This window comes from Colletotrichum abscissum, assembly GCF_030869225.1.
Source record: "Colletotrichum abscissum strain IMI 504890 chromosome Unknown Scaffold_85.1, whole genome shotgun sequence".
NCBI classification, from domain to species: domain Eukaryota; kingdom Fungi; phylum Ascomycota; class Sordariomycetes; order Glomerellales; family Glomerellaceae; genus Colletotrichum; species Colletotrichum abscissum.
This window is the reverse complement of record NW_026850531.1, coordinates 63065-83510: the sequence shown is the minus strand read 5'-3', so window position 1 is coordinate 83510 and position 20446 is coordinate 63065. Positions and strand designations below refer to the sequence as shown.

The window sequence follows — 20446 nt, the reverse complement described above, 5'->3', positions numbered from 1 at the left end:
TCAAGCGGGCAACAAGGCTAAATTCTACGAGACCCTTGAAAGTGCTACGTGATGATTCTCACCTTGTTTCATTGCTGCTTCTCTTACGGCAAATCACCAAAGTCTTGAATCTTCCGTAGGGATTTATAACCCTAACCCTAACCCTAACCCTAACCCTAACCCTAACCCTAACCCTAACCCTAACCCGTTATATATATTATTACTAAGCACTATATATTACGCTATAGTTATGGTTTTATTATGATCTAATAGGAAGCCTCTGGCCTAGAGGCCTATTCGAGATTTATAAATTCTAGGCCCTTGCGCTTTATAAATCTTAAATAGGCCCTTAGGCGCCCTCTATAGGCCGGGTGCCGTTTAAAATTTATAAAAATCTAGATTTTTGCGCTTTATAAATCTTAAATAGGCCCTCGGGCGCCCTCTATAGGCCGGGTACTATTTAAGATTTATAAAAGTCTAGATTTAGTGCTTTATAAATTTTAAATAGGCCCTTGGGCGCTATTAAAAAAACCGATACGAGTTTTCTGTTAAATCCCTAATTCCCCGCGCTTAAAATATCCTCTACTTAACGAAAAGCGAATATTAAAAGTAGCGAGATCTGCTTAGAAGGAGTTACGTAAGAAAAACGAAAACCCGCTTCGCTAACGAGAATCTACTATATTCTAATTATCTAGAAAGGTTAAGACCGTCGCTCTTTAAAATAAAAATAAGGATAATTTAACTAAGCGACTTAGCGAGCTTAAGACCGCTCTTTAAAATAAGAATAAGGATAATTTAACTAAGTAACTTAGCGGGCTTAAAACCGAGCTTAGTTAGCTCCGTATTTAGAAAATTACCTCTTTTAGTAATAAACTAAATAAGATATGCTCTTAGTTTAAGTTTTTTAATCCCGAGTTAATTATAAGAATCGTTAATTAAGAAAGAAGACTAAGAGAGCTAGCTAGTAAAAAATTTCGCTCTATAGTTACGATATTTATAAGTAGATCGCTCGTATCCTTACTATTATTAACTCTGAGTAATAATATGTAAGAGGGATATTTTTATATATTTCTATTTAAATAGGTTAAGCTACTTTACTATACCCCGTATACTTATTACTGTGCGATCTAATTCGTAACGCGTTCTATTTAAGATTTATAAGTCTAGACTTTTGCTTTTTATAAATTTTAAATAGGCTATTAGTTACTCTCTGTTGCCTAATCCTTACGTCGGGTTAGCTAAGGGTCTATTTAAGATCTATATAAGTTAAGATATATATAGATCTCGAATAAGTTAAAAATTATATTTTAATAATACTAAGAAATTCGTATTCTTAGTGTTAAGTAGTTTTAAGATGAGGTTTGGTATAAGTTAGTTTAAGTAGATGTATTTGTATTTATTTATCTTAGCGTTTATGAGAATTGGGTTATTAGTGCTATATTATTATACCGGGCTCGCGGTAGTTTATTTTTAATTAGTATATAGTATTTAAGCTAGTATATAAAATATAGGTCGCGCTATAGTAGGGATGCGACGCGTTAGCGCCTATTTTTTATTTATTCCCTTATGTATTCCCTTATTTAATATACTCCCGGACTCTTAGTAGGCCCTTGTGGTTAGGTAGTTTTGTCGGTTTTGATTATTATTAGGCGGCGTTTATTAGCTTTTTAATATTATTTGCTATTTATACCTCGTTATAGTAAGTAGGGATGGGTATAGCGTCCGTTTTAGGCTCTTTTTTTAGGTTTATACTTATTTTAAGCCCTCCCCTAGGATCGATAACTATATAAAAGAGGGCCTTAAAAAACGGCGCGTTTCTTTATTTAAATAGTTTACCGTTCTTAGCTAAGTAGGGGAACGTAGTATAATATATAAAAAAGAGCTCTTTATACTTTTTTTTAAACGTAGCGACTTAGTTAGTACTCCTTTTAAACGTATTTTTAACCTTAGAAATAATAGCGTCTCGCGCGCTTTATTAAAAGCGTTGCTAGTCGTTATTTTTAAAAGTAGTTTATAATTAAAGTTTTATAGTACTAATAGAGGGGTCGTAAAGAAGGTCTTTTTATATAAATTCTTAGAACTAATTGAGCGTCCTTTACTTTACTATGTAATTAAACCCGGATTTAATAACTAGCTAGCTATATTTAGTAATATAGTATTAAAGTATAGGGAATATAAAGGAGATAGTATTTTTATTAATCTTTTATTATTACTCTTTTAGCCTGTTTTTAAATATTATACTTTTGAGCGCAGCTTTATAATAATAGTAGAAAATAAGGTACGAAATAAGTATAAGAATAACTTTAACTTTAGTACTTTTTTTATTTATAACTAAGAAATAGAATAAGAGGGAGAATAAGCTCTTTAGTAAGTCTTTAACTACGAAATACTTAGTCTTATTAACGCTCGTTCTTAATCCTGGGATACTAAAGTTAAACTTTATTATAAAATATAGCTAGAGGTTTTCTTAGTTAATAATCCTCTTAGGGATAAAACTAAAGCTTTATTGTTTAATAGTAATTAAAAGGCCGAGGCCCCTCTTTTTCTTAGTTCTAAGTATATATAGTAGTAGCCCGGATATAAGGTCTAAGTTATAGGGATTTATTATAATATAGCGGAAACGTAGGTTAATAGGGTTAATAAAAGACTATATAAGCGTTACTAAAGTTATATAGAAGAGCGACGTAATTAGGGGTACGGTTTTACTATAGTAATAAATAAAAACGAGGTTTATTATATAAATATAAAAGCCGATAGTACGGTAAACGAACTATTAGTATTTAGGGGAGGGAATATAATAAAACGCGGCGTTATTAACTAGCCTAAGCCTTTAGGTAATAAAGGGGCCCTAGGTAATAAAAGGGCCCTAGGCCGCGGGGTCGCTAAGTAGGGGATTTAAAGGTCTAGCTAAAAACGTAAAATCGTTATAAGAGAGCTAAGTCTCGTCCTTAATAATAACTAGTCTTATTAGAGAGTTTATATACCGCTACTCCGCTCTCTATAAAAAATAGTACTTATCGTTAGATTTTACGGATTCCTAAAAGAACTTATAGGACTTAAATAAGAGCTCGTTAAATTACTTCCGTAATAAAACGGCCTCTAATAATTTAGAGATTATTTAAATTATAATACTATTAGAGTACCTACTATAAAAGAGGACTTCGCTACTATATAGCTTCTTTCCGGCCGCGTTTAATACCTTTTTAATAACGGTATAGTTTTAAAAATAGTTAAGCCTATATCTCCGGAGCTTACTAGCGGGCTCCGTAATTAAGCTTATAGAGTCTCGGAATAAATTAATATTATAATAGTAATACTAGCCCCCGCGGATCTTATATAACCCTAGCGGGGTTAACTTTGTAAATAAAAAGATAGACCTAAGGGCTTCGTTTACTTAGCCATAAAAGAACCTAAGGGTATTAACCTAGTAGTACCTTTAAGCAAGGAAGATAGTAGCCTACTTATACGTACCGGGCGACTACTTAATAACGATATTAAAGAACTATAGTTACTTAGTATCGTAAATAACGGACGGTTCGATAACTTAGCGTTATTTTGTTTAGAAGTTTATAATATAATATTCTAAATTACGTATACCGCCGTACCGGACTTTAATATTTTTAATATTAAATAAGAAAAAAAAGTTTTTAAGTATAGGTGCCGAAACCGTATCGGCCTTAGGATTATTGCTATCGGGGTTAGGTATTAAATTAGTTAGAATAGACTAGAGGCTTATACTTAGCTAGGGAAGGAGGGAGGATGGGAGAGGGAAGCCGTAAGGAGGGAGACCGCTATGCGTTAATATGTTTTAAGAGAAGCTAGCCTTATTATAGATATTTTAGTAAGATAGTATAATATAGCTTATTATCGATTCGGGGAATATTGCTATTATACTTAGTATTATAATCTCGTTATAGAATATATAATATTCGTTTTTTATGAGCTACGTTGCGCTATTTTAGTTACTAGGTCGTAACCTCGTATAGTAATAAATACTAGAAAAGAAGATATATATTGTCTATTTTTAAATAGACCTAAAGTAAGTATACGGGATTTAGTAAAGTTATACGTTCTCGAGCTTATTCGTAATTAGGTTATTAATGGGATACGTAATATATATACTTTTATAGAACTTCCTTATGGGCTAGCGGATTAGTATATACTTAATAGAATTTTTAAATACTTAGATATTTTAGATAATATTTAAGAAGCTATTAACGTTAAACTTAGTACGATAAATCTGGGTATTGGTATTATAATTGACGTTTAGAAATACGTTAAGTTCTAAAGATAAGTTTTCGTAAGGTATCCTATAAGTAATAACTTTGAGCATATTTTTATTAAGGAGTATATTCTAGTTAGGGAACTGTTATTAGAAATAAAATAGTAGTTCTTAGCGATCTAGTCCGATACTCTTAACCTCTTTTTTTTAAAAAGCGTTTTTTATTATATATTTCGTAAGCTTTATAAGGCCGTAAGGGCTAGTATTACTCGGGGTATCTAGGGACGACGTTTAGTAATAAGGTCGTAGCTTATTTTATAGTATATAATAAGCGTAGTATAAAACGAGGCCGAGGTAGGTAATAGTAACGATCCTTTGGGTAAGTTTAGATTACGGGGTAAGGCTCTTATTTTTTACCTAGCTAGTAATTAGATCCTTATTAATATAGCTAAGTAGGTTTTATAAGTTAGGGGTATAAATAGTTAATAGTATAATAGTAGAGAGTACGTCGTTATTATTAATATTACTATTTACGATCTTTAGTTATATAAGACGCGTTAGGGAGACCGGTTCTTAGTCCCGGGGGTCGACCTCTTTTTTATAAAGGTCCTAGGGGTTAACTTTTTTATAAAGGCTTTCATAAGAGTTATTATTATAGGTCTTGTTATTATTAGGGGTAAAGTTAGCGTCCTAGAGGTTATAAAGGGATATAAAGATAACGTTAGCTATAGTAGAGCCCGGGGTAAGGCTCTTTTATAGGGTAGTAGCCCGGCCTTAGGCTAGGCCCTAGTTTATATCGTTTATAGGGCCGGATATAATAAGGGTGCGTTATACGTGCGGCCTAATTAAGAGGGAGGCTAGGTAATTTTAGTAACGGGACTAAAATAGCTATTAACCGGGGATTAATAAAGACGTAGGGAATAAAGGACTACTTATAGCCCAGATTTACTTATTTTAATTAAGATATTATTAGGCTTTTATAACTCTCCGATTTTTTATAATATAGTCTCTTTTTTTTTTAAGTATCTTTAATAAGGCCTATAATAAATAAATAGAATTAGGTTATAATATATTAGCGCACTTACCTCCCTTATAATCTCGTTCTGAGCTCTAAAGCTAACCCTAAGACTTAGAATAGACGATCTAGCCTCTATAGGTAGCTAAGATCGTATAAGTATAAGTTATTACCTCTAAGCTAGTTAACGGCTATTTTATTAAATACCTTAGCTACTAATAACGACGTATTACTTCGCTTATTAAAACTAGCTATATAAGGAATTAATATACTATTACTTAGAATATAGGGGCTATCCTCGGTATATTTTAACTATTCTAAGCTAGATACCTTCTACTTATACCTAATTATAGACCCGTATCCCTAGATATCTAAGCTAAGTACGTATGTATATCTAAAATTACCTAGGACCCCCTTATAGGCTTATATTATTTTATTATTATTAAGAAAAGTAAGTATAAGGAAAGTATACTTAAGCGAGGGAGAGGTGCCCGTTTAAGATTTATAAAAGCGAATATTATTATAATTAGATTTTTATAAATCTTAAATGGGCTATGTAGCGGTTTTTGTTTTAAAATAATATAAAAAGTAAGCGTAATAATACTTTTATAAGGGTTAGTATTACAGTAATATCGAGATTAATAAGGAATGTAGGTAATGAGATAGAAATATTGCGAATAAATTAATAGTAAATAAGGAGTTTAGTACTCCCCCTCCCCTCTTTTACCCTCTCCTCTACTCTCTCTTTTCTTACTTTTTTACTTACGTTTTTATATACTCTTAGCTTTATAATAAGGCCTTTAAAACGAAAAATAGTACATTTTAATAAAATTGTTTTTGGGAAACTACTAGATAACTCTATAAAATAGACTTATCTAATACTATAAAATAATAGAGACTTAAGCGTAGTATTATCTAGCCTACTAATACGTTTACTATTAAAGTCGATATTTTTAAGACTATTATAAAATAGTAACCGGTTTTAGAAACTAATCTCTAAGTTTAGAGAGGATCTAAACTAATATAATAAGACGAATAAGTACGTAGTTTATATTACGAAGCTAGCGGTAGTCTTAGACGATTTAGGCTATAATTAGGGCGTTATCCGTAAGTATTTCTAACTTTTAATATAAGAGCGAGCCTAATACTTAGAAATAAAAAACTAAGTTAAAAAAATAATCGAACGGTATAGAGAGAAGACTTCAAAAGCGTAGCTAGATAATAGCCCTAACGATAGTAAAAGTACGAAACTTCCCGAACCCGTAGTTATTATAAGATAAAAAAGAGAAGATATATCTATTAGTAAAGCGACTAAGGGTACCGAGATTATAAAAGAGGTATAAGAACTATTTATAACTATTTTATAAAAGAGGAAGAGATAAGATACTTATAAATAGGCGGCTATATTACCTAAGATACCCGATATAGCTAGGATAACTATACGAGTACTTAGGATACTTAAAGTATTAAAAAAAAAGATCGAAAAAAAAGATATATTAAAAAGAACGTTAGAGTCCTAGATAGCGTTCTAAGATATAAGGAGGGAGCTAGGGGAGGGGAACCTCAAACTATAAGAGGATAATTATTATTATATTAGCGAACTTTTTTTTTACTAGATATTTAGAGAAACTTCTAAAGATTATTTATATTACTTATTAGCTAAGTACGAAGTAATCTCCTCTTTAATAAGTAATAGAGTCCTAAAAGTTAAAGGACTTATAAAAACGCTTATTAAATTAAAGTACTTAAAATTAGCTTTTTTAGTTAAGTAGTAGGGGAGTGTTATAAATATATTTACCGGGGTAAAGATAGCTTTTATATAAATCTAGATATATATATAATAATATAAGCTTTAGAAGTTATAGGTCGATTTAAAAGATCTTTATTTATAAAGCGGGCCCGAGGTACTACGGTTATAAAGCTTTTTATAAGAGAATAGTTTTATAACTAGCTAGGGGAAGGGTATTAATAGCTACTTAGCGAGCTATTTTACAAAGGAACTAGGCTTAGAAAAGGAGCGAGGATTTTCGGATACGATTTATTAGTTTACTACGCTAAGGATTCTAGTTAATATACTAGGATTAGGCGTTTTAATATTTTTACTAAAGAATATTAACTCGTAGTATAAGTAGCTAAAGGCTAGGAAAGAACGGGGAGGTCTCGGTTTATTAAAAAGGAAGAAAATAGAGTTAGTTTATAGTTTATTAGCGAAGAGGGTACCGTTTATATAGGACCTATATAATATAGCAAAAACGAGTATAGTAAATAGGATTTTAATAAAAAAGAATCCTAAAACGACGAAGGCTCTATAGTAGATTTAAAAAGGAAAGTTAAAACAAAAGGTAATAGATTTACTATTATTTTTATTTATTAAAGGGATTAGAGTAAGAAATATAATTAAAGTTAATTAGGTTATGGATTTTAGAATTCTTTTACTCGCTAATAGCGAGTAAAAGGCTAGCTCGGCTAGTTAAACGAGGCATTTAATACCTAAATTCTTTCACTCACTAATAGTAAGTAAAAGGTTAGCTCGGCTAGTTAAACGAGGTATTTAATACTTAATTTCTTTTACTTACTAATAACGAGTAAAAAGCTAGCTCGGCTAGTTAAACGAGGTATTTAATACCTAAATTCTTTTACTTACTAATAGCAAGTAAAAGGTTAGCTCAGCTAGTTAAACGAGGTATTTAATACTTAATTTCTTTTACTCGCTAATAGCGAGTAAAAGGCTAGCTCGGCTAGTTAAACAAGGTATTTAATACCTAAATTCTTTTACTCGCTAATAGCGAGTAAAAGGCTAGCTCGGCTAGTTAAACGAGGTATTTGATACCTAAATTCTTTTACTCGCTAATAGCGAGTAAAAGGTTAGCTCGGCTAGTTAAACGAGGTATTTAATACTTAATTTCTTTTACTTATTAATAGCGAGTAAAAGGCTAGCTCGGCTAGTTAAACGAGGTATTTAATACCTAAATTCTTTTACTCGCTAATAGTAAGTAAAAGGTTAGCTCGGCTAGTTAAACGAGGTATTTAATACTTAATTTTTTTTACTCGCTAATAGCGAGTAAAAGGCTAGCTTAGCTAGTTAAACGAGGTATTTAATACCTAAATTCTTTTACTCGCTAATAGCGAGTAAAAAGTTAGCTCGGCTAGTTAAACGAGGTATTTAATACTTAATTTCTTTTACTTATTAATAGCGAGTAAAAGGTTAGCCCGGGTATTTAGGGTTTATAAATTTTAAATATTTTTTTATCTCGCTAATAGCGTATAAAAAGTTAGTAAAAGTAGTAAGTAGTTAGGGTTTATAAATCCTAAATTGTTCTTTAACTCGTTAATAGCGAGTAAAAAGTTAGCTTAGGTAGTTAATATAGGTATTTAGGATTAAAATCTTTTCACTTGCCATTAGTAAGTAAAAAGCTAGCTAAGGCAGTGGGCATTTAAGATTTATAAATTTCAAATTTTCTTTTTAAGCCTAACCCTTTAGCACTTAATTAATAAATAATAAGTTATATTAAATATATAATTATATAATAAGCTTATAATATATTAAAATAAGTTAATAATTTATTATTTTATTATTTATTAATTAATTTATATTTATAAATATTATAGAAATTAGAAAAATAGAAATATTTAAGAAATATTTAAAATATATTAAGGAAATATTTAAAACATATTAAGGAAATATTTAGGAAATATTTAATATATATTAAAGAAATCTTTAGGAAAGTTTTAGGAAATTTCTAATAAACGTTTAGGAAATTTTTAAGAAATTTTTAGGAAATTTCTAGGAAACGTTTAGGAAATTTTTAGGAAATTTATAGGAAATTTATAAGAAATATTTATAATTAATATATTATTTACTTAATATTTATAGCCTTAACCTCTATTTATATATTTATTATGAATAATTATTTATAATACTATAGCATTTTTAATTTATATAGTACTATTTTAAAAAAGTAAGTAAAATACTTCTATTTTAATAAACTTTTTATTTATAAACTTCCCTAGACTAATTATTTTTTATTATCCCTTAGTTCTTAATTATGCTTTTTACTTATTTATATTTTTAATAAAAATCTAAGTAGAAGTAGCGGGGTTTATTTAAAAATCCGTCTTATTATTATTAGAATTATTAATAGGGGTAGGCTAGACTAGCTTATTTTTAATTACTTTACTATTCCGGCTTATTTACTTAGGGGTTTTAAAAATTTTTAAAAATAATTAATATTAAGTATAATAATATATAAGTATTAATAGAATAACTTATTAAAAATATTTTTATTTAATACGAGCTTAGGATAATAATACTTATAAAATACTAAATAAATTAGCTCGTATTTATTAGGGAGAGAGTAAGTTATAAAATTTAATTAAAAAGAGCGTTAATTAAAGAATAAGTTATATTTATTACGGTTAATAATATCTTATAATTTATAAACCTTATAGCTCTCCTCAGGGCCGAGCTTAATATTTATTTTTATTTAAATAACGTCCTATTAAAAATAATTAGTCTTATAAACTAAAACTATTTCGAAAATATTTCTATTTATAATACTATTCTTTTTAAAAAAAATAGTAAATAACGCTTTATTATTTATAATAACCTTAGGCTTTTAGGGGGTATTTAAGGGCGTATCTTAGCCCTTTATAAGTAATATTATTTTAGTATAGTATTTTATAAAAGATTATTAATAAAACTAAAAATATTAATATAAAATAAGAAATAACTTATAAGTAATTTTAAAATTAATAACGGTTAAGAGGGATCCCTTATAAGAAATTACGGAATTAATATAATAACCCTCTTTAAAGTACTTTTTAAATATATTAAAAGATAATTAGTAATAATTATTAAGGTAAAAGCTATTAGCTTCTAAATAATAATAATAAAGTTCTCTTAATAATAGGATTAATTAACTTTATTATTATAAAAATAAGTAAATAAATTATATATTTAATTATAATAATAAGGATAGAACTTATACTATTAGTTTCGAATATAGAGAAATTCTAAGGCCGGCCCCTTTTATTATTAATATAGAACTTAAAGCTATTACTATTATAATAATAAGAAAGTATCGTAAAATTAATTTAAAAATATTTTTAATTAATTATTAATAAATTTCGAGTACGATAATAAGTTTCGTAATAAAAATTTATAATAAAAGTTATAATAAAGGGTAAAAGTTTAAAAAAAGGGACGTAACTTAGCTAGGGTAAAAAAAAGGTATAAGTCGGAATTATTTCTTATTAATTAAGTAGTAGTACCCTAATTAGCTATAATTTATTTCTAAAATATTTTTAGCCCGAGTATTTTAAAAAAAAAAAAAAAACGAAGTCCGATTAGTTAAATTTAGCTAGGATTTATTAATATCTAAGTACTTATTATTATATATAGGACTCTTACCTTAACTAGGGGGGGTTATTATTAGTTTATGTATAGACTTATTAGTAGAAGGGGAGGCTCCCTGATCAGTATGGAATTAATCCCGTTTAGAAGAGGTCGGGTCCGTGTTGCATGACAACAGTGTGGACATAATAACGCTGTGCGCGTGTTACGAAGACCGAAGTGCGAATACCGACTTTATCGGGAATCCAGGAGTGGCCGGGAGCGAATCGACGCGCAAAGCAGGGCAATGACGATACAACGAAAACGCAAACTTTTCCACTTCATCTAATAATTCGAAGGCTTTCATGCAAACAAATACGCCCCCACTCAGGAAGTGCCAAGTCATAAAACAAGTTCTTGGTCATATATCTGATTCTGAAAAGACGATCGACCCAAGTTTCTCGATCAACTGACTATCTTAACTGTGCATTGCCATCCCACACCTTAATTGTAACCCTCGTTGGGCAGGCGACATGGGCTCTCCAATCCAACAACGCCTGTACATCCTCGACACCGACCTATCTCACCCTCTCCAAAGTCGCCGTGGGCGCATCTTATCATGTCTAACAGACGGAAGCGACCTTCAAACAGTAGTCGACAACATGACAACTCTACCCGACGGTATTGTGATTGATCATGCCAAAGGTCATATGTACTGGACCAACATGGGATCTAGCTTGAAGTCCAACGACGGCTCAATTGAGCGCGCCAACTTGGATGGTTCAGACCAACAAATCATTGTGTTAGCAGGTACTGTTGGCGTCTTCACGCCGAAGCAAATCACTATTGCCAAGCAGAGTATGAAGCTGTACTGGTGCGACCGGGAGGGTATGAAGGTCATGCGGTCCAATTTCGACGGGTCTGATGTCGAGGTCCTCGTCTCAACCGGCAATACCGATGAAGAGAGGGTGGATCAAAGAAGGTGGTGCGTTGGCATTGCTGTAGATGAACCGCAAAACGTCTTCTACTGGACACAGAAAGGACCATCCAAGGGCAACCAAGGGCGGATTTTCCGCGCACCTATACATGCCTCTTTCGAAGACCGACTCCGTCAAATCGAGATGGTGATCGGCGAGCTTCCCGAGCCAATTGATCTCGACATCGACGAGGAAAGTGGCACGCTATATTGGACAGATCGAGGAGATCCTCCTGCTGGTAATTCACTTAACCGAGCCATGATGCCTGATGGCGAGAAATAGGAAACTCTGGTAATACGATTATACGAAACCATTGGTCTATCGTTGGACCAGCGGGAGGGGCTAGCCTACGTGACAGACCTTGCCGGCGGCGTCTACTCTGTTGATACGAAAACGTACAAGAAGACTGTATTATTTTCGGAGTTGGGTGACATTACGGGGATCGCAGTTGTATAGTCCCGCCAGGATAGCGAATTTGAAGAAAGCAAACTGGAACAAAAAGGACAGATAATCTAGTATAGGTTCAAATTCCATCGATATTACGACTTTCGGAAGGCACTGGTGACCCGGAATTATCTGTGCCACTGTGATGAAGAGTATGACTAACACGAGATAATTCGTAGTTCAATCCTTCAAGGACGACCAGAAGTGGACGACCTCACACGCCTGGACGCCAAACCATCAAAGCCCAATCAGTGGTCGAGCAACCGCTAGAAACTCTTCAATATTCTGCAGGAAGATTCTGGGCTGCTCTAATGCCGCAAAATGTCCCCCCTGTGTAAGTTCAAACGTTAGATGTACAACATGAACACAAAATTTATTGATGGAATCGGGCATACCTTGTCATTGCGCTTGTAAAACACAAGATTTGGATAGGCCTTCTCAGCCCACGCTTTCGGCAAGAGAATGTTCTCTGCTGGAAAAACCGAATAGCCAAATGGCTTTTCTTTAGACGTTGCAACAGAAAAGAGGACATTTGCTGCTGCTGCGCTCGCGAGAGCACGATAGGGATACATGCTACTTGGGAAAGTGTCTGTGTACCAGTAAAAGCTTACCATAGTGAGAATTGTGTCAACAGAAAGTGGATAACGGGAATCAGGCCACTCGAGGAACTTCTCGCCAATCCTAGATAATGTTAGGCAACGACAGTATCTTGCAAGTCAATCCGTGATATGGAGCTTACCAGGCCAACATGGCAAGTGGGCTTGATGATAGGACGAGGCCGATCGTCGAGGGTCTGAGACCATGTTCCAGAAGATACGACGACCCGGTAGCGCTGAAGTTCAGCATTCGCTGTACGTGCTGTGCCTCATCTTCGGTGATGTTGACCGTCGTAAGAAGCTCGTCTTGGGATGATGGAGCAAGCATATTGACTGCCTCAGTATTAGTACAAATCTGAACACCCACTGAACGTATGGAGCCAATATTGCTTACTGTGGAAGGCTTTGCACTGTGGGTGATTCGCTGACAGAATTCTAGCGAGGAAGCTGCCGATGTCGCCGCCCTGGGCAACATAGCCTGAGTCAAAGCCAAGAGTGATCATAAGCTCATTCATCAGCCTCGCCGCTATTTCAAGCGTGAGTTCAATATCGATTGGCCCACCGGAAAGTCCATAGTTAGGCAGAGAGGGAACAATGACATGATAAGGAAGAGTTTCTGGAGTATATTTGCTTTTCAAAATGTCGAGCAACGGAAGAAACTCGAGAAAAGATCCGGGCCACCCGTGCAGAAAGAGTAGCGGTAAGGCATCGCTTCTCTTGGAGTAGAGGCCAACGAAATGGATGTTTGTCGGTCCAGCATCGACGTCATTAATGGTGACGTTGAAGTTGGGGAAGCTGTTAATGCGGTCTTCTTGCTTTCGCCAGTCAAGCTCAAGCCACGCGTCTTTTGCTTCAGCGAGCCAGTTCCTGGTAGTGCCAAAGTCCTTATTGTTGTGTTTGTTGTACCAGGTTTCGGAACCGATCTTTGAAGCAGAGAGGAGCGATGCGAAATCTTCGATCCTGGAGTCAGGAATGTGAAGATTGAACTCCTCTGAGGGAGCCATTGTGACTCTCGGTGTCGTCTCGAGGGCCACGGTATACTGAAAAAAAGTCAAGAAGGTGGGCAGTAGTGGCCACATGTTCTGCGATTGTATTTGATATTAAGTTGACAGAAAGACTGCGAGTGCAGGGAAAGAAAATCAAAATTCATTCATCCGTTTAACGCACAACCTTATATCGGTAGTAAAATCATACAGTCGGAACTAATCACAATCCATGCTGATCTTTCGAAAACTATTACCGAGTGGCGAACAACAACAACTTGCCCACCGAGGAAAGACGATCTTGATACTAAGAACCCCCACTCAGGCCCATAGCAATTAGGCTCGGAGCAATTTTAATGCCGTGTTCGACTCAGGCGCTATGGTATGGGAAAAAGAATCCTTGTACTGGAAGACTTTGGCGAAGGCGAGCGTGGGTATGATCATTAATCACGCCTGGTTACATTCGACCGTTGGACGCGGGGCCCGAGGCGGAGGACTGTCAAGATGAAAGAAATATGTTAGTCGTGTGCATATCTTATCCAGAGGGAAATTCAAGAAATTCAGCTCTGACTTTACGCTCCCGCAAATGAAATTCAAATTAGGAAGCTATGATGCGACCTATGGGATTGTGCCAACTAAAACGATTTGCCTATGCTCCCCATTGTCAATGGCGTTTCCTAGGATACCAGATTCCCATTAATACATCATCCATACAATATCAGCCTGACCAGATTTAGTCCCGGACTTATTAGGTCCCTGATTACTACGGTAATGCAAATGGTCCCAGCCCCCTCGCGATACGAGAGCAAACAAAGATGAAGAACCACACATGAGCAACATGTCCTTGTCTGAAAATATGGGTTCTGCGATGGCGACCTGGGACAATGTCTCCGGCACCCTACCTTGCTACCTTCATTATTACATGTACTTGAGATGAATTGATCAAGTAGACGAGCCTTTTAGCTAGTCACACGGTTCCAATGAGCCAACAGCTCATACTCGATTCAGGTATCTACTGTATCTCGATGAAACGTTCACTTCATTCAGGGAGGTGCGTCGATCCTTGGAACTCCATTTGAGATTGTGCCATTCTCAGTGATGAGTGTGAAGCACTGATAAATTTTGAGCTACGTTGAGGGAAAAGACAGTTGGAGATGTGGCTTTGATAACATTGCGACGCCATTTCCGAGACACTACCGACCTTCCCATGAGTTCTGAAGCATTTCCTTCACTCCAGTAACCTTTAGGTGTGGGAATACCTGATTCAAGGCCCTGTCCTTTGGGAAATCGAAGAGACCTTCAGTGACCCAGAAACCAAAGGTGGAGAATAGCTGTTGAGCCCACTGTTTCGGGAAGTACGAGTATGCAGCAACCTGGCCTGGCAGCTCCGTGATCTCGCCAGATTGGAGCTTCTGAACGCTATCGTATGTGACATGGAACTTCTTCCCTATCAACAATAAAAGTCTTAGTAAGTCGATCAGCATGTACTTTAGAGAACTAGATTTTACCTCCACGAGCCTCTTCGGCAATTGCAATGAATTCTTCCCAGGTCATTTCGTCGCCAATGAGATATGTGTCGTGCTCCCATGTGGCTAGGTCGAGAGCTTCCACGACGAATTTGGCGACGTCTTTGGTATAGGTGAATGTCATTTTTTGTTTTCCATCTCCAGGTATGGATGCTTGCCTGTTGGCCATGTCAACAACAAAGGTTGTTTGCGGAATGTATGTCTCGACATGGGGCATTGCGTAATAGTCGAGGAACCACCCGCAATTGAATGCTGTCCATTCAAGCCGTGAGTTTTCCAGCTCGCTGTAAGAAGCAATGTGCTGGAACCCGTGTGGCAAAAGATTCAAATACCTACAAAGACTCTGGTTCAGTAGGTTCATACTTTTCAAACAAAGCACGCAGCGACTGGAATTCACTCACTGACTCGACGGTCTAACTGCCCAGCTACTACTAATGAAACGCTGCGTACAATTGCTCTTGTCGGCTGCTTGAATGAGGTTGATTTGAGCCTGGCCAACCCCAATGATGTGGAGGGCTAGAGCTGATATCACGGTGTGGATCTCGTGGGTTTCCAAGGTCGTCTGCAGGGACGTTCTGTCGTCGTAATCAACTGCCACAACAGGGACTCCAGCTTTATCTTCTGCCGCTTCCTGTTTACGATTGACTATTGTAAGCACAAACGAATTTATGAAAGGGAAAAGCCTTCTTGGAAGCACGATCATGGCGTACCGTACGAGAGAGGATGATGGTGGAGTGTCTCGGATCATTTCTGAGTGCATCCACAATGCTACGCCCAACGCCGCCAGTTCCTCCGGCAATGGCGATGTTCACCATCTGAGATTCGTCGTGTCAGATGACACGTGATGTAGAGAAAGAATGAAAGTCCAGTCGTGGAAGCCCAAAAGAAAACTTGAATTTGGCGGGTTGGTTTGCCGTCGGGCTGGACTTCTGACCCAGTATTTTTAGGACGCTTAAAATTCAATTTAATAGGTGTAGTTTTCGGTCGAACTTCGTCCGTATGATTCCCCACAAGAGTGTAGATGGAGCTGAAACTTGACATCCCCCGCCCGCACACCTCAGCCGCATGACGATTAACAAAGCAGGTGGCAGAACTCGGCGTTGCAGGACGGATTGATAATTAGACCGTCGGTAAGATTGAAATCAGCTACCCATGTAATCGTTCTAACTGACTGGCCACTTTCACGACGCAACACCTCCTGGGAAAGATTTTGCAAGGGCTGTTGTATGAAATAATAGGCCAAGACAGTCTATGGACAATATCTAACCATATCCGTATCTATCTTATAATGAATCGAAGTTCAGACCGTCGTATGGTGGCTCAATCGACGCTAAAGGCTTAATCACCAACGGTCGCGCTTGTTGCATCAAGATCACCGCAATGATCCTTCTCAAGTGGTTTACATTGACGTAAATCTACCTCAGGCTGCGAGTACACCAACGCCGAACTGCCCCAGTTCGATGGTAAAAACACCGTGAGGGTCTGCAGAAACTTCCAGCACAGCGGGCGCGGAAACGAGCGTGGGGTTTTCGACTGAGTTAGCATTATCAGGGCTGGCAGTGATTGAGGTAAATGATCCTTTAACGTCTGCCTTTCCAGGGATTTGTATGCGAATCTCGGTCGAGTTGGAAGCATAGTTGGCGAGTTTTACGATTACTTGGCCCTCTCCTTTCATGCTTGCTGCCCACCAGACTAGTGAAACAAGAATTTCGCGGTCAGTTCCTATCAAAGGCTTGAGAGTAGTGAGCGAACTGAACTCACCAGGGTTGAGCTCTGCATCAGCTGTAACGGGGACAACAACATCGCCATGATTATTAGCAAACATCCTTTTGACGTGATAAGATGGAGTATAAACGATGCCATCGGGTTTGTTAGTAAAGGGAATAAGGTTGGGCTAACCCAAGACAAGTCAGCATAACATGTATATACTGTGAGAGAATCGGCATCTTACCGTCCATTGGCCGTTGACAGGGTCGTAATTCTGTAGTGTAGGTGCGTAGGCAGCTAGTTTGATCACATCTGCGTTGCGCTCCCAACCCATCATATAGACTGCTTCGGAGCAGGCACCTCGCATATCGGACCATTTGACGCCCCACCTGGCATATTCACCGATAAACACAGGATGAGCGCGATCCCAGTCGTCATAAAAGTCATATGCGTTGATGTAATTCTCCGGCACATTGTAGTCGTGGAAGTCAAGCCATGCGCCTTCGGGAATTGGGTCCGGCAGACAGGCTCGGTCAGACGTGGAGGTAAGGACAGTTATCTGCGGATATGCTTCTTTGATGGCATCGAAAAATTGCACAAAGCGCTGCTTGTAAGACTCACAGCCGCCGGCGAGGTTATCTTCGTTCCCAACCTCGACGAAGTTGAGCTGGTACGGCTCTGGGTGTCCGAGAGACGCGCGAAGTGCCCCGCCAGACGTGTCGATGTCACCAATGACGAACTAAGACGTTGTTCAGCACGACTACCTGATGCGTAGTAACTTAGGTAGACAACATACCTCAATCTCACGGATTGCGTCCTCAACATACGGCTCAAGCTCATCTCCTACTAATGGTGGGAGTCCCGCAAGTCCGAGACCAGCCCATACGTCCAGGATAGGCTCCAAGGACATATCCTCACACCACTGGAAGTATTCCATGAGGCCAAGGCCGTCAGTGTTGACATATCCCCAAGTCCCTAGATAAGTGTCAAAAACATCAGTCGATTGCCTCACATCGCAGTAACATCAAGGTGCAACGAGGCCCTACCCCAACGTCCTGGTCGAGATTCAAGAGAACCTATTGTTTCATTCCATTTTCAGCGGTCATGCGGGCCGCCTCCCTCACTGCATAATGAGTAGTCAGTGATTGGATTTTGGACTTGCAGTTGATAAGGATACCAAGGCAACTCACAGGTTATTACCCCCAGGAAATCTCAGGAATTGGGGTTTGAGATTTACGATGGCTTCGGACAGATCGACTGTCAAGCCGTTTTCTCTACCTTTGAAAGTAGGAGGAAACAAGGTCGGGTAACCAAGATTGATACTTCCGCTAGTCAGAGTCTCCGCCAAGATCTCGAAAACCCAGAGATTGTTCCCATCGGCGGCGGCTGTCGTCCAGAATCCGGCTTCATATCGCGTCCATGAATCGGCCTTGGAGTCGACGGGAATGATAGCCCAGCCATGTTCGACATCAGTCTCATTGCTTAGAAGGCGGATCTTGACATCGCCCTGAAAATCACCACGAAGCCAGAAAGTGGTATTGTAGTACCCGCCGTTCACGATGATGCCTCTGTAGCCAGGGTTCGCAACGCCAGTAAATCCATCAGCGCCGGTGGGGATTGTAATTTTGAGGGATGAAGTGATGGCGTCGGTCAGTGGTGTTTGGGTATCATGGGAAATTTCCGCCGCGCCATAATGAACTGTCCAGGGGTCGACGGTAGTCACACCGCCTTGAAATGCGTTATTTCTTAGTTGCTGTGAATAGAGGCCTATCACCGTATTTCATGTTTCAGCCAATTGTTATCTTTGATGGGCCAGGGTTCAACTGTACCTCCGTCGCCGCTGTTGCTGATGTCCTCAAACATAAGACCGTGGAGCAAAGGGCTTAACTCATGGCCAGGACTTCCGGTATCAACCTGAAGCAGGAGTGCCCATGCCACAGTAGCTGTAGCTACGAGGCTAAAGAATTGAGAACAGTGCATGGCTTGGCTTGAAGTCAAAAACTTGAGAGATGAAGGTTGTTACCGGGCTCAACTCAATCATAAAGCAGCTAGCATTCTGACTATATATCACCGATCCATATTGCCAACCATGACTCGAAATACTTACATGTATTGGATACGCTCCAATGGCGCTTAGTCGACTGGTACATAATCTGGCAACTGACAACTTACGAGTTCCGATTACTAGGGAGAAGAAGGCAACAGGGCCGAAAGAGAAATGAGAGGCATCATTGTTGCTCATCGCCATCATGATTGGTGGCGAAATAGAATACTTCGCCTCGAGATCTTTCCGTAGATGAATCTATGTTCCTAGAAAAGTCGCGGAAGTCTGGATGCAAGACGAATTAGTGGGATTGCCAAGACCGAACAGCTCATTCCGCATATGACAAACGACTACCCAGGTGGCCATAATGCCAAGGAGGCATTGTGAGGACGTGTAAAGTTAGCGGAAAGTCGTGCTCGCTTCTAGCCGCAAGCGCTGATATACGCTCCTCTCCGAAGATTGCGGGTAGCTTCAACGGCAAATTGTGGAGTAATCACGAGCATCCCTGAAGTGGCATGTGGAGGTGTCCTTACTTTGGATGGACGCATACAGGATGTTCGGCAGCAAATATAGAGAAGTTACAACACAACCAAAAACAAAAGTTTACTTTAACACACACATGTGTAGAATTAGGTTTCGTAGAAGTGTAGAACTGTCACGATCTTCATTTCTCCGCGTCTTGTTCCTTGGGCCCGCGTGTCTCATGACTTAGCTGGGGGCCTAGTCCCGTGGGAGCCGACAGAGCCGCTCCAATAATGACCTTGCGTTTGACTTTCGCAATGTAAATACTCCCGGGTGAACAATAATCGTTAACTTTCTGCGGAGAAATCTTCGGAGCCCTGAATGAGCAATGACTACTATGAATGTGTCGAGGTTGCTGGAAGCCATGCGGATCCTAGCAGTTGCTCTTGTATTAATGGCCTAGAGTAGTGACAAAATCGAAGCCATTATTGTCAAGGATTTTCATCCCGGCCTATCTAATTACGGCCTTATGAATATATCAAGGTACTTTCTCCGACATCAGCCTCCTTCAAAAGAAAACTCGAGATTTATTGCTAAGTAGGTATTGAGCGTTTGTGGTCTCCGAGGATGTCTCTTCGTGGTCGCAAAGGCATTGGTTGCGCGGACGTTCGAGCAATGCAGCTGACCGCTCGTGCAGAGAGGAGCTATTAGAACAAAAGGCCATTGTAATTACATGTTTAGACGTTAAGTTAGAGAGCCCAGCAAGTTTGTTAGAAGCAGAGAGTGTGCGGAGACCGACTCACAGGTGGATGTTGGTGTTTACACTACCAGGAAGTAGCATTCACTTAAAATAGAGTCTAGCCTCTCGCAGTAGATTATCAAGCTGATTAGATGCTAGAATTGACTTTCTTTCTGAATGAAAGATGCTAAGTCTCTCCTTGCCGGTATCCTCTTTGTGATTTTGACCGAGACTTACGTCCATATCTACTCAATCAGTAGCAACACCTGCCTTAATCCGCTCAAGTACGCCCTCACTCTCGATGGTAAGTCTAAGAGCGGCGTAGACCCGCTCATCGCGCGCAATGTTATACCAGGGAAAGGGCCTTCTGAACTAATCAGACTGTGATCGTAAAATTGGCCTAATATGAACCAGTCACGC

The 20446-nt window shown here is 37.9% G+C and overlaps 4 protein-coding genes across 4 annotated transcripts; 1 reads left to right on the top strand and 3 right to left on the bottom strand.

The window, feature by feature from the left end:
• Window positions 1-1333: 1333 nt before the first annotated feature.
• Window positions 1334-11807, top strand: CABS01_16202 (low-density lipoprotein receptor YWTD; the record flags this gene model as incomplete). Its single annotated transcript, XM_060549534.1, has 2 exons — window positions 1334-1343; window positions 11179-11807. The coding sequence occupies 2 exons, from the start codon at window positions 1334-1336 to the stop codon at window positions 11805-11807; spliced, it is 639 nt and encodes a 212-aa protein (XP_060390111.1).
• A 399-nt stretch (window positions 11808-12206) lies between these two features.
• CABS01_16201 (epoxide hydrolase) lies at window positions 12207-13644 on the bottom strand (the record flags this gene model as incomplete). Its single annotated transcript, XM_060549533.1, has 4 exons — window positions 12207-12299; window positions 12365-12650; window positions 12709-12898; window positions 12960-13644. 4 exons carry the CDS (start codon window positions 13642-13644, stop codon window positions 12207-12209), a joined length of 1254 nt encoding a protein of 417 aa, XP_060390110.1.
• Window positions 13645-14005: 361 nt separating this feature from the next.
• On the bottom strand, window positions 14006-15889 carry CABS01_16200 (uncharacterized protein; the record flags this gene model as incomplete). Its single annotated transcript, XM_060549532.1, has 5 exons — window positions 14006-14044; window positions 14808-14995; window positions 15057-15176; window positions 15525-15705; window positions 15785-15889. 5 exons carry the CDS (start codon window positions 15887-15889, stop codon window positions 14006-14008), a joined length of 633 nt encoding a protein of 210 aa, XP_060390109.1.
• A 605-nt stretch (window positions 15890-16494) lies between these two features.
• On the bottom strand, window positions 16495-19032 carry CABS01_16199 (alpha-N-arabinofuranosidase A; the record flags this gene model as incomplete). Its single annotated transcript, XM_060549531.1, has 7 exons — window positions 16495-16766; window positions 16836-16968; window positions 17026-17520; window positions 17578-17788; window positions 17972-18548; window positions 18611-18763; window positions 18954-19032. The coding sequence occupies 7 exons, from the start codon at window positions 19030-19032 to the stop codon at window positions 16495-16497; spliced, it is 1920 nt and encodes a 639-aa protein (XP_060390108.1).
• Between the last annotated feature and the right edge of the window lie 1414 nt (window positions 19033-20446).